The sequence below is a fragment of the Saccopteryx bilineata genome, chromosome 5 (genome assembly GCF_036850765.1).
Source record: "Saccopteryx bilineata isolate mSacBil1 chromosome 5, mSacBil1_pri_phased_curated, whole genome shotgun sequence".
NCBI classification, from domain to species: domain Eukaryota; kingdom Metazoa; phylum Chordata; class Mammalia; order Chiroptera; family Emballonuridae; genus Saccopteryx; species Saccopteryx bilineata.
The window spans coordinates 132,093,544-132,107,020 of record NC_089494.1 but is presented as its reverse complement, the minus strand read 5'-3'; the positions used below and the strand labels follow the sequence as shown (position 1 = coordinate 132,107,020).

The 13,477-nt window shown below is 38.2% G+C and overlaps 1 protein-coding gene across 1 annotated transcript in view; it reads left to right on the top strand.

Moving 5' to 3' along the window:
• CCDC7 (coiled-coil domain containing 7) overlaps positions 1-13,477 on the top strand; it is a 240,760-nt gene that overhangs the window by 52,858 nt on the left and 174,425 nt on the right. The window contains exons 4-5 of the mRNA XM_066233057.1: positions 1,999-2,019; positions 2,702-2,734. Coding sequence (XP_066089154.1) covers positions 1,999-2,019; positions 2,702-2,734 — 54 coding nt within the window. The remainder of the gene's footprint in view (positions 1-1,998; positions 2,020-2,701; positions 2,735-13,477) is intronic.

The window sequence follows — 13,477 nt, the reverse complement described above, 5'->3', positions numbered from 1 at the left end:
AGCAAGTCCTGCAGGGAAGGGGGAAAGGCATTGGCAGAGGGGGCAAGGGGGATGTTGAGGGGAACATGGTGGTGGGAGGGAGATATTATTAGTGGGACCCTTGAATCTATGTAAATACAATAAATTAAAAAATAATTTAAAAAGAAAAGTGGGACAAATATACAGTAATGAAAAATAATTTGACTGAGTTATGGTCACACAATATAACAGTTCAAATATTATAAAAATGTTTACCTGAAACCTATGTACTCTTTTTGATCAATGTCACCCCATTTAATATAATTTTCTTTATTTTTTTTCTATTCCAAGCAAGAAGATGGGAAATAGAAAATCCCACATGTGCCCTGATGGGATTCATTTAGCTACTCACATCTGGGAGGATGCTTTGCCCATCTGTGGCCATGCTTGCAACCAAGCTATTTTTAGTGCTTGAGGTGGATGCACCATGAGCCATCCTCAGTGCCCCAGGCCAGTGTGCTCCATTGAGCCATGGCTGCAGGAGGAGAAGAGAGAGAGAGAGAGAGAGAGAGAGAGAGAGAGAGAGAGAGAGAGAGAGAGAAAGGGAGAGGAAGGGGTGAAAAGCCAATGGTTATTTCTCCTATGTGTCCTGACTGGGAATTGAACCCAGAACATCCACACCCTGGGCCAATGCTCTACCACTGAGGCAACCAACCAGGGCCTGAAAATTCATTTAATATGAAAATTATACCCATATTGATATGCTTGATTCTTCTTTTTTTTTTTTTTTTTGTATTTTCCTGAAACTGGAAACGGGGAGGTAGTCAGACAGACTCCCACATGTGCCCAACCGGGATCCACCCGGCATGTCCACCAGGGGGCGATGCTCTGCCCATCTGGGGCGCAATCAGAGCCATTGTAGCGCCTGAGGCAGAGGCCACAGAGCCATCCTCAGCGCCTGGGCAAACCTTGCTCCAGTAGAGCCTTGGCTGCAGGAGGGGGAAGAGAGAGACAGAGAGGAAGGAGAGGGGGAGGGGTGGAGAAGCAGATGGGTGCTTCTCCTGTGTGCCCTGGCCAGGAATTGAACCCGGGACTCCTGCATGCCAGGCCGACACTCTACCACTGAGCCAACCGGCCAGGGCCGATATGCTTGATTCTTAAATGTTAGCGTGCAAAGGAATCAACTGGAGCACTAGTTAATACACATATTGCTGGCTGTACTCTCAAAGTTTTTGATTTAGTAGTCTGAAGTGAGACCTCAGAAGTTGCATTACTAACAAATCTGGTCTGTTAGGTGGTGGGATCACACTTTATAAATTATTGATCTGGAGTTAGTGTTACAAAAGAGAAAGTTTAGACTATATGATTTTTATGTTAACTTTTTTCTACCTAAATGCATATAGTAATATGTTTCTATAATAATTTATTTTAAAACTTTTATCTAGATGTGGTAGTGGTTTTTCTTTTTGTGGCAGATATATTCATTCTAACATTACATTTTCTAAGTCATAAATATTGAAAATTTTGGATGCTGATTGGTTTTTGTGTATTTAGTTTCACAACATCCTATACCAGGCCTTTGTATTTTCTGTTAAAAATATCAAGTAGTAGTATAATGTTTTATATTTTGAATGTTAGTCCTTTGAGAGCAAAGTTATATTGAAGAGGTAATGTTTAGTAATGTTTTCATTATTGTGCTCTCTGCTATACAAAAAATAATTCCTCCTTGAGAGGAATTTAAATTTTATTATTTGTTTTAAGAAAATATATAAAATAATATATGTAAATTATTTTGGTGTCTTTTTTAATATAGATGTATAAAGATGAAAAAATTGTTTTTTTAGAACTAAGTTGTTTATACAAGATGTATTAAAACCTACCTGTAAATATTAAAATACTATTTTGGATCATAGATTTATAGTTGAATTTTAATAATTTGTATATTTTATTATTGAAAATTGTAAGAGATTTGAATTAAATATTTTATATCATTGTGAAGAATTTTATTTAAAAATGTTTAATTTAAACTTTATTTTTTAGATTTTGGATTCTCTTTTTAAGGTATGTTTAGTTTAAGTTTATTAAAATTCAATACAGAAATACATGTTCATAAATTTTTAAGTTTTGAGGCAGTAAAAATATCCCATACTTGCTGCTGTATATGTGTGTATATACACCCTCCCCCCATACACACACACAATTTAATGTTCCAGTTGTATGTTACATTAGCCCTGTTCTGAGCCCTAGTATAAATGATGTTTGGTTTAGTAGTAATATTTAATATATGAAAATTTTCTTTTCTCTTTCTCTCTCTCTCACACACATACACATACACACACATGTGCATATCTGTTTATTTCACTGCAGAAATTTAACTTGTAAGTACTTCTTAGCCCTGGCTGGTAGTGTAGTATATAGAGTGCCACCCAGAGCACTGAAGTCACTGGCTCATGCTTGGGCTTGCCTGCTTGAACCTGGGGTTCACCAGCTTGATTATGAGGTTGCCGATCTCAAGGTTGATGGCTCAATCCTGGGGTCACTGGATCAATCCCGGGGTTTAAATTGAGGCTGGGGTTGCTGATCCCGAGTTTACTGGCTCGACCCCCAAAGTCACTGGTTCAAACCCTGATCAGGGCATATATGAGAAGGAGTCAGTGGCTCTCCTAAGTGGAACAGTGTGTTGATGCTTCTTTCTCTCTCTCAAAAAAATAATAACTGTTATTTCCCCCCCTCCCCCAAATAGTGGTTTCAGCGACAGGTCAATCAGATGGAAGAGGTAAATATACTATTTCTTAATAGTTAAATTACTGTTTTGTCTTATTTGCAAACCAATATGAAGTATAAGTTAAAATTTTTTCAATAACCATTGGTTACAATCTTGATATAGGGAAGGAATGAATGGCTGGAGTGAAATGTCTCAGTGGTTTATACACTACATTCCTGCATATATGTGGTATACTCAGAGTTTGGCAAATTCTTTTACCTAAAATTTAACAATATAAATTTAATTATTATTCTTTAATTTATGTAAAAGTACAAGTGGCAAGAGAAAACTTATCAACTTAACAATTACCCTATATGTAAGAATCATGCAAAATATATGTTTATTCATGAAATTATGTATTTGTATTTTAAAAATTTAATGTTATTTTATTTGTATTTGTTGACTTTTTTGTATTTTTTTGACTTTCAGGTGCTTTACCATTGTTGGAAAAATAATATCTTTAGGGGCTATTAATTCTGTTTTGGCAAAGACTCTATGTATGCTGTTAAGATAGCAGAATGGTTTCTGGGGTAGCTCCAGTGATTCATAGAATTATTTTAGTTCTCCCTCGGATATACTTGTGGTTTAGTCCAATAGGGATATAAATTAAAGAGTAAAAATAGACACAGTATCCTAGCACACTCTTGTTATTTTACCTCTGGCCTCAGCATAGACTTTCTTGTTCTTATACTTTTTTTTTTTTTTTGGTCTTATACTCTTATTTTAATATAGATAGAGTTGACATTGGAAGAATATTGGTAGTTTTTTTTTTATTGTAGTAGATGAGTCATTATCTTTCCAGAGAAGTAGGACTGGGGTGAAGTCCACTATCCCCCCTGCACTCTTGTAAGATGGGTATTTCTTTGCAATTTGGGCAATACAGCTTACCTTTTGCCTTCTTATTTTTATGTACCAACTTCTTATTATTCTATTATTTTCATGGATTTGTCTCACTCTATTTTTTTAATTGAATTTAATTTATTGTGTTTACATAGATTTTAGTGTTGCCCCGAATGCATCCCCTCCTTCCCCGTATTCCCCTCAACATCTCTTATACTGCCCTCCCAATAGCCCCATCCCCCTTCCCTTCAGGTTTATCCCATCTTATCATCCTTTTTCTCTCTGTCCTCTTTTCCTCTGGTCCCTTTGATCTCTCCTCTGTCTCAATTCCTTTCCTCAGTTCACATTGTTCATTGGATTCCTCAAATGAGTGAGGTCATATGATATTTTTCTTTTTCTGCCTGGCTTATTTCACTTAACATAATAGTTTCCAGGTCCATTCATATTGTCGCAAAAGGTAAGATTTCCTTCTTTTTCATGGCCCCATAGTATTTCACTGTGTATATATACCATTGCTTTTTAATTCAATCTTTCACTGACTGACACTGGGCTGTTTCCAGGTCTTCGCTATTGTGAACAATGCTGCCATAAACATGGGGGTGCATTTCTCCTTTTGGAACAGTGCTATGGTGTTCTTGGGGTATATTCCTAAAAGTGGGATAGCTGGGTCAAAAGGCAGTTCAATTTTTAATTTCTTGAGGAATCTCCATACTGTTTGCCACAGTGGCTGCACCAGTCTGCATTCCCACCAGCAGTGCAGGAGGGTTCCCTTTTCTCCACATCCTTGCCAGCACTTATTCTGTGTTGTTTTGTTGATGAGTGCCATTCTGACTGGTATGAGGTGATATTTCATTGTGGTTTTAATTTGCATTTCTCTAATGATTAGTGATGTTGAGCATTTTTTCATCTGCCTATTAGCCATTGGTATGTCCTCTTTGGAGAAGTGTTTATTCATTTTATTTGCCAATTTTTGATTGGATTGTTTATCTTTCTGGTGTTGAGTTTTATGAGTTCTTTATAAATTTTGGTTATTAACCCCTATCAGATGTATTGTTGAATATGTTCTCCCATTGTGTAGTTTGTCTTTTTATTCTGTTATTATTGTCTTTAGCTGTGCAAAAGCTTTTTAGTTTGATATAGTCCCATTTGTTTATCCTGTCTTTTATTTCACTTGCCCGTGGAGATAAATATATTTCTGTGAGAGATGTCAGAGAACTTACTGCCTATGTTTTCTTCTAAGATGCTTATGGTTTTATGGCTTACATTTAAGTCCTTTATCGATTTTGAGTTTATTTTTGTGAATGGTGTAAGTTGGTTGTCTAGTTTCATTTTTTTTTTTTTTTTTTTTGCAGATAGCTGTTCAATTTTCCCAACACCATTTGTTGCAGAGGCTGTCTTTACTCCACTGTATGCTCTTACCTTCTTTGTCAAATATCAGTTGTCCAAAAAGGTGTGGGTTTATTTCTGGGTTCTCTGTTCTGTTCCATTGACTATATACCTGTTCTATGCCAGTACCAGGCTGTTTTGAGTACAATGGCCTTGTAGTTATCAGGAACTTTTAACCAGATATCAGGAAGTGTGGTGCCTCTCACTTTATTCTTCCTTTTAAAGATTGCTGAGGCTATTCTTGTTCTTTTTGGTTCCATATAAATTTTTGGAATATCTGTTCTATATCTTTGAAGTATGTTGATATTTTAATTGGTATTGCATTGAATTTATAAATTGCTTTGGGTAATATTGACATTTTAATGATGTTTATTCTTCCTAACCATGAGCAAGGTATATGCTTCCACTTGTTTCTATCTTTCTTGTTTTTTTTTTTATCAATGTTTTATAATTTTCCAAGTATAAATCTTTAATCTTCTTTTAAAATTTACTCATAGGTACTTTTTTTTTTGGTTGCAATAGTGAAGGGGATTGTTTCCTTAATTTCTCTTTCTGACAGTTCATTGTTGTTGTATAAAATGCCTCTGATTTCTGAGTAATAATTTTATATCCTGCCACCTTGCTGAATTCATTTATCAGGTCCAGTAGTTTTTTGACTGAGACTTTAGGATTTTCTATATATAAGATCATATCATCTGCAAATAATAATAGTTTTACTTCTTTTCCAATTTGAATGCCTTTTATTTCTTCTTCTTTTCTGATTGCTGGGGCTAGGACTTCCAGTACTATGTTGAATAAGAGTGGTGAATGGGAGCACCCCTGCCTTGTTCCTGATCTTAAGGAGATTGCTTTTATTTTTTGCCCATTGAGTATGATGTTGGCTGTGGGTTTGTCATAGATGGAATTTATCATGTTGAGGTTTGTTCCCTGTATTCCCATTTTGCTGAGAGTTTTGATCATGAACGGGGGCTAAATTTTATCACATGCTTTTTTTGCATCTATTGAAATTATCATGTGGTTTTTCCTTTTTATTATGTGATGACTCACATCGATTGATTCTTGAATATTGTACCACTCTTGCCTCCCCAGAATGAATCCCACTTGATTATGGTGTATGATTATTTTCATATATTGCTGCATCTGGTTTGCTAATATTTTGTTGAGGATTTTAGCATCTAAATTTATCAGGGATATTGGCTTATCATTTCCTTTTTTTGTGTTGTCTTTGTTTGGTTTTGGAATCAGAAAAATGCTCTCCTTATAAAAGGAGCTTGGAAGTCTTCCTTTCTCTTGAATTTTTTGAAACAGCTTGAGAAGGAAAGAAGTTACTTCTTCTTTGAATATTTGGTAGAATTCACTTGTGAATCCATCAGGCCCAGGGCTTTTGTTTTTTGGGAGTTTTTTGATAACTGTTTTGATCTCATTTGTTGTAATTGGTCTGTTTTGGTGTTCTGATTCTTCCAGATTGATATTTAAAAGATTACATATTTCAAGAAATTTTTCCATTTCAACTAGGTTATCTGATTTTTTGACATACAGTTCTTTATAGTATTTTCTTACAATTCTTTATTTCTGTTGTGTCAGTTGTTATTTCTCCACTGTTGTTTCTAATTTTATTTCTTGGAGTCCTCTCTTTTTTTTTTGATGAGTCTGGTTAAAGGTTCATCGATCTTGTTTACCTTTTGAAAGAACCAGTTTTTGGTTTCATTGATCCTCTGTATTGTTTTTTAGCCTCTATGTTATTTATTTCAACTCTGATCTTTATTATTTCCTTCCTTCTACTACCTCTGGGCTTTACTTGCTGTTCTTTTTTTCAGTTTTTTTAGATGCAGTGTTAAGTGGTTTATTTGGGCTTTTTCTAGCTTCTTAAGGCATGCTTGTAATGCTATGAACTTCCCTCTCAGTACTGCTTTTGCTGTGTTTCATAAATTTTTAGTTGCTGTATGCTCATTATCATTTGTTTCTAGGAAGTTTTCATTTCTTCTTTGATCTCATTGTTAACCCATTTGTTATTTAATAACATGCTATTTAGTTGCTATTTATATGTGTTTGAGTATTTTTCAGTTTTTCTGTTGTGGTTGATTTCTAGTTTCATGCGATTTTGATCAAAGAAAATGCTTGATATGATTTAATCTTCTTAAATTTGTTTAGATCACTTTTGTGTTCTAACATGTAGTCTATCCTAGAAAATGTACCATGAGCACTTGAAAAGAATGTATATTCTGCTACTTTAGGTGAAAGGTTCTGAAGATAGCTATTAAATCCAGTTGATCTAGTGTGTCCTTTAAGTCTGCTCTTTCTTTGTTAATTTTTTTTCTTGAGTATCTATTTAGTGATGTTAGAGGGGTATTGAAATCCTCTACTATTATAGTATTGCTGTTGATCTCACCTTTATGTTCATCAAAGTCTGCTTTATACATTTAGGTGCTCCTATATTAGTTGCAGAGATATTTATAATGGTTATATCTTCCTGTTGGATTGTTCCCTTTATTATTATGTAGTGACTTTCTTTATCTCTTTCTATAGTCTTTGTATTAAAGTCCATTTTGTCTGATATAAGTATTGCTACCCCAGCTTTTTCTTCATTCCCATTTGCATGAAATATTTTTTTCTATCCTTTTACCTTCAGTCTATGTGCATCTTTTGTTTTGCGTTGTGTCTCTTGTGAACAGCATATGTATGGGTCCTATTTTCTTATCCACACAGCTACCCTGTGTTTTTTGATTGGATCTTTTAATCCATTTACATTTTAGGTTATTTATATGTAGTTTTCTTCTTGCCATTTTATTCTTTAAAGCTTTATTCCTCTTTTGCTATATTTCCCCCCCTTTGATGTATTTACAGCGGGCCTCTTAACATTTCTTGTAGCATTGGTTTGGTTGTAATGAATTCCTTGAGGATTTTTTTCTGGGAAGCTTTTTAATTCTCCTTCAATTTTAATTGATAGTCTTGCTGGATAAAGAAGTCTTGATTTTAGGCTCTTGTTCTGCATTATTTTGAATATTTCTTGCCATTCCCTTCTGTCCTCAAGTGTTTCTGTTGAGAATTCAGATGTCATCCTTATCACCTTTGTAGGTAATAGCCTTTTTTTCTCTAGCAGCTTTTAATATTTTCTCTTTATCTCTTAGCTTTGGTATTTTAATTATGGTGTGTCTTGGTATAGATTTCTTTGAGTTTCTCTTTAATGGAATTCTCTGTGCTTCTCAAACTTGTGTGATTTTTTCCTGCATAAGTTTAGGGAAGTTTTTGGCTATGCTTTGATTGAATAAAGTTTCTATTTCGTGTTCTTTCTCTTCTTCTTCGGTAACCCCTATGATGTGGATGTTATTTCTCTTCATGTTGTCACAGAGCTCTCTTAGAGTTTCCTGAGACTTTTTGAGTCTCTTTTCTTTTTGCTGCTCTACTTCCGTGCCTTCATTTATCTTTTCTTCTAACTCACTGATTTGATCCTCAGCTTCATTCATTCTGCTTTTAATTCCTTCCATTGTGGTCTTTATTTCTGATATTGTATTTGTCATTTCTGACTGATTCTTTTTTATTATTTCAATGTCTTTTTTTTTTAATTTTAATTTTCTTTTCTGAAGCTGGAAACCGGGAGAGACAGTCAGACAGACTCCCGCATGCGCCCGACCGGGATCCACCCGGCACGCCCACCAGGGGCGATGCTCTGCCCACCAGGGGGCAATGCTCTGCCCCTCTGGGGCGTCGCTCTGCCGCGACCAGAGCCACTCTAGCGCCTGGGGCAGCGGCCAAGGAGCCATTCCCCAGTGCCTGGGCCATCTTTGCTCCAATGGAGCCTCGGCTGCGGGAGGGAAAGAGAGAGACAGAGAGGAAGGAGGGGGGTGGTGGAGAAGCAAATGGGTGCTTCTCCTATGTGCCCTGGCCGGGAATCGAACCTGGGTCCCTCGCATGCCAGGCTGACATTCTACCACTGAGCCAACCGGCCAGGGCCATTGTCATTTTTTATACTTGCTATCTTTTTTTTTTTTTTTTTTTTGGTTTTTGTTATCTCCACTTATTGTTATTTTAAGATCTTTGAGCATCCTAACATTCATTATTTTAAACTCTGCAACCTGTAATTTGGCTGTATCTGACTCATTCAGGTCCTTTTCTTGGGATTTCTCTGAATTCATTTGGGTTCCATTGCTCTGCCTTCCTATTTTGTCTGTGTATAAGAAGAATTTGGCCACTGGAGTCCAATGGGTGTTGCCTCTGTGTTCTGTGTGTCCTGTCTGCAGGCCCACCACCCCCTTTGCTGCTTCCTTGGGTGTTTGTATATGGTCGTTGCCAGTGTTGGCCTGCTGTGGCAGTTGCTGCCGTTTCCACCTCTCTTCCACCAGAGGGGTTATGTTCACGTTACCTGTCTACAAGCCTCGGCCTCAGTCTCTGCCTGTTCCTCTGTTTTCGCTCTGTGCTTGCACACCATGGCGGAGCTGTGCTTGCACACCACTGCAAACCCCAGCCCCACGGTGGGGCTGCGCTGCGCACCCATTCTCAGCCGCTGGTCTCTGCCTGTTCCCCAGATTTTGCCCCACCCCCACAGGCGGGGCTGTGTTCATGGGCTGGTTGCAAGCCCCAGTTTGCGGGCTGGACAAGGCTGTCATGCCTGCTCTCAGCTAAGGGTCTCTGCCTGTTTCCTGGCTTTTGCCTTTCCCGTGTGGGCGGGATTGCAGGTGGACCGCTCTTGCTCCCCCCAGCCTGCAGCTGGGTTGGGCCACTTTTGTGCATCTGTTCCACCCTTGCTGGGCAAGACTGAGCTCATGCCAGGCCTCAGTCTTGGCTGACCTGGCTTCTGCCTTCACCTACGGATCACGCTTCCTTGTCCTGCTGCTGCCTTCCCTTTTGCGAGCCCCCAGCAGTGTGGGTGGGGGTGCTGCTGCTCAGACCTCAGCACTCAATACTGTATTCCTGATGGTTCCCTCCTTCTAAGCGACTCTGCTCTGAGTTCTGTGGGAGAGCCTGTTTGGCTGGTGTCCTGCTTCCCTTTGCTGGTATTGCTGGTTCCAGGGGAAATATTCACTTTAGATTTGGGGGGTGACTACACTATGGGTTAGGGTGGCTGTCTCTCAAGTGTTTCTCTCTGTGCCTCCTAGATTACACTCTCTTCCTACTACTCTGGTCTTCTCAACTTTCCCAGTCTTCCAGAGTCCCTGTTTTGTGATTGTGACAGAGGTTTTCTGTGCAGTCCCTTTAAGAAGAATCTTGGGTCTGAGAAATCTGTCTCTTTCTCACAAATAGTATCCTATCTTGTTTTGCAGCTATACACTGTCCATACACCTCTTCTAGGCTCTGGGGCTGCAGGCTGGGGCTTTGGTCCTGGGACTTAGGTCCCCCCACTCTTTGCTAAACTCACTTCCCTCCAAGCGAGTCTCTTTGGGCTGTTTGCTCCAGGGAGCTGGGCAGCCCTCTCTGCATTTCTACTTTTCCTACCAGTCTCAGTGTGGCTTCTTCAGTGTTCCTTGGTTTTAAGTCCTCTTAGTTTAGTCCAAAGTTGGTTTTACCAGATGATGGTTCTTAAAATTAAGTTGTAATCCACTTTGGTTATGGGAGGTGGAAGTTGATATGTCTGCCTACTCCATCACCATCTTGCCGCCCCCCTCACTCTCTTAATATACTTAGTTGTGTAAATGTGTGAGACCCATTCAAAACTGGCCTCTCAATTTCTTGACTTTTCATCTTTGAATATCTTTTTTACTTTTGGCCCTACTTCCGGTCACACTGTGTACCTTATTAACTGAGTTGTTTTTTTTAAAAAATGTCTAATTCAGGCAACTCTTTCTTGAACTAGAATTTCTGCCTTTCAAGTTATTGCATTTAATACTGCTCTGACCACTTCTTGATGTCAAGACCACTTGGTCAGTTATTCCTTTACCTTCTTACAGTCATCTTTTTACTCATCTTTTTTTACTCATCTTTTTTTTTTAGCTTGGTGATTATGTACTTCATCACAATCAGTTTCTTAACTACCCAGTCTCCTTCATCTTTCTTTTTTGGTTGTACTTGTCTAACAAAACATAACCCTAAATTAATGCAATTATTTACTCTTTGGTCTTTGTTGTGGAACACTGCTGAAGGAAGTGACACAATAAGTCAGACACAGTTACTCCAAATACTGCTTGGCAGTTCTATTACATTTGAAATTAATTCCAACCCTTTCCAGCCATTATCTTAAACTCATGCTCTTTGTCCAACTTTCAGTTTCACTTTCACCCAATTATTTGATCTATTTGAAATACAAACTGCTAGTTAGAATTTCTTCAATTCTGGCTATAAAAACAAACAAAGAAACAAAGAAACAACCAAACAAGCTTGCTTATATTCATACTCATTCTATCTTCCTTTCCTCCTGTTAAACAGTTTATTGTTATTTTTCCTACATAAGACTTTTACCTCTGCTTGAATCTATCTCTACTTCTCAAGAAATTGGATTAATTATTCTCTCTTGTATTTTAAACTTTTGCCATTCAGCTGTGTTTTTCCCTTCAGTTTTTAAATATGCTCCTGTTTTTTTAATTTAATGCCATATTCCCCTCTAGTTATTGGTATATCTCTTTTGCCCTTCATAAACAATTTTAAAAACTATTTTGGTTCACTCAATTGCAAAGAGTAGGTTATGTCAGAGGAATGGCTACATGAGAGACCCCCTTGGTCACTCCCTTTGAAGTTTCAGCAATTTGAACAGTTCTAATTCAAAAGGGATTCCCTGTTCAACTCACAAACACATCTGAGAGATCCATGCATTGAAATTTCTAAAGGTAGGTTAGTGGGAGTGAACCTGGGATGTGAGAAGGGAGAAAAACTCAAAGAAGCCACCTGTAGCCTAGAGCAGTGGTCCCCAACCTTTTTTGGGCCATGGACTGGTTTAATGTCAGAAAATATTTTCACGGACCAGCCTTTAGGGTGAGATGGATAAATATATCACGTGACCAAGACAAGCATCAAGAGTGAGTCTTAGATAGATGTAACAGAGGGAATTTGGTCATTTTTTAAAAATAAAACATCATTTAGACTTAAATATAAATGAAACAGAAATAATGTAAGTTATTTATTCTTTCTCTGCAGACTGGTACCAAATGGCCCATGGTCCGGTGCTGGTCCATGCCTGGGGGCTAGGGACACTGGCCTAGAGCTCACTGCAGAACTTAGACCAGAGAGTGGAGGAAAGACATTGTGGCTTGCACTCGCTTCATCTGGGAGGAGCAGAGAGATTTAGTTAGCATTCCTGCAGGAGGGGGCAGTATGAAGTAGTGCTGAGTTTAGTGATTTGTTAAGGGATGAAGCACAGAAAGTTGGCCACATTTGTCTGGCAATCCACATTCCAGACAGAGAAAGAAAGATGTGGAGCCTGGCCACCTTCCCTTAACCTCCTTTAGCTTGCCTACTTTAACTGTTTGTCAGGTTTCAGAGCCCATTATTTGCAAACCCAAATCTAGTTCTACAGAAACACTATTTCCCTGAGTGAAGTGCCCTTTCTGTGACTAATCCTAGGGTTGATGGAGGGGGTTGCTGTAGAGGTCCGTTGGTCACCTCTACTGAGAGTGCAAAGCAGAGAAGGAGACAGCCGGGTTCCCTTAGATTACCCCATCCCAATACATTGGCGGCTGCACTGCCAGCAGCATCTGACTGCGGGGATGGAAATAGGATTTCATGGATTTGGAGCCCCATTGCCCACCACATTTTCCTGTGGGATTGGTTGCCTGGGACTGAGACAACTGTATCATAGAGGTGGCTCCCACCTTCACAGAGAATACAAGTTGTTTTTCACTGTGGTAAAGAGATTTGAAAAGTCAGAGAAGTGCAAGAGAGCTAAAAAACTGTGATTTAGTGCCACCTACTGGAAAACAATAGAAATACTTTGTCTTATTAGTCTATGAGAAGTCCTACGCATACATAGATGCCTAGACAAAAAAGGAATTCATCAAATACCATGAATGACCAAGGCCATGAGGCAGTACAGAAGTAAAATGATAGTTCTCCAGAAAAGACACAGATATATGTGATGGTTAACTATTTCGTAGCGCAGCCCATAATTTCTGGTGTACTGGCACCAGTCTCGAGATTGGTGCATTAAAACCACTGATTTAAATGACAGAATTCAAGATTTCAATTCTGAAAAATCTTATAATTATGCAAGAAAATATGCAGTTTAATGGACTCAGAAACCAAATCAACAGACAAAACGGGTACATTACAAAAGAGACTGAAACTTTAAAAAGGAAGTATGAATTCTGGAAATGAGGAACTCAATAAAAGAAATCAAGAACGAACTAGTGAGCACAATAAATAGAGCTGAAAAGATAGAGGAAAGAATTAGTGATATTGAAGATATAAACCTAGAAATGATGCAGATGGAAATCTAGAAATGACTTGAGCATAAAAGAAAAATGAAAGAACTATGAGAACTCTCTGACTCCATCAGGAAGAGCAATATAAGAATAATAGGAAGAAGAGAGGGAGAAGGGAATTGAAGGGCTATTCAAATGAATAATTGACAGGAACTTCCTAAACCTATGGAAGGAATTAGATTCT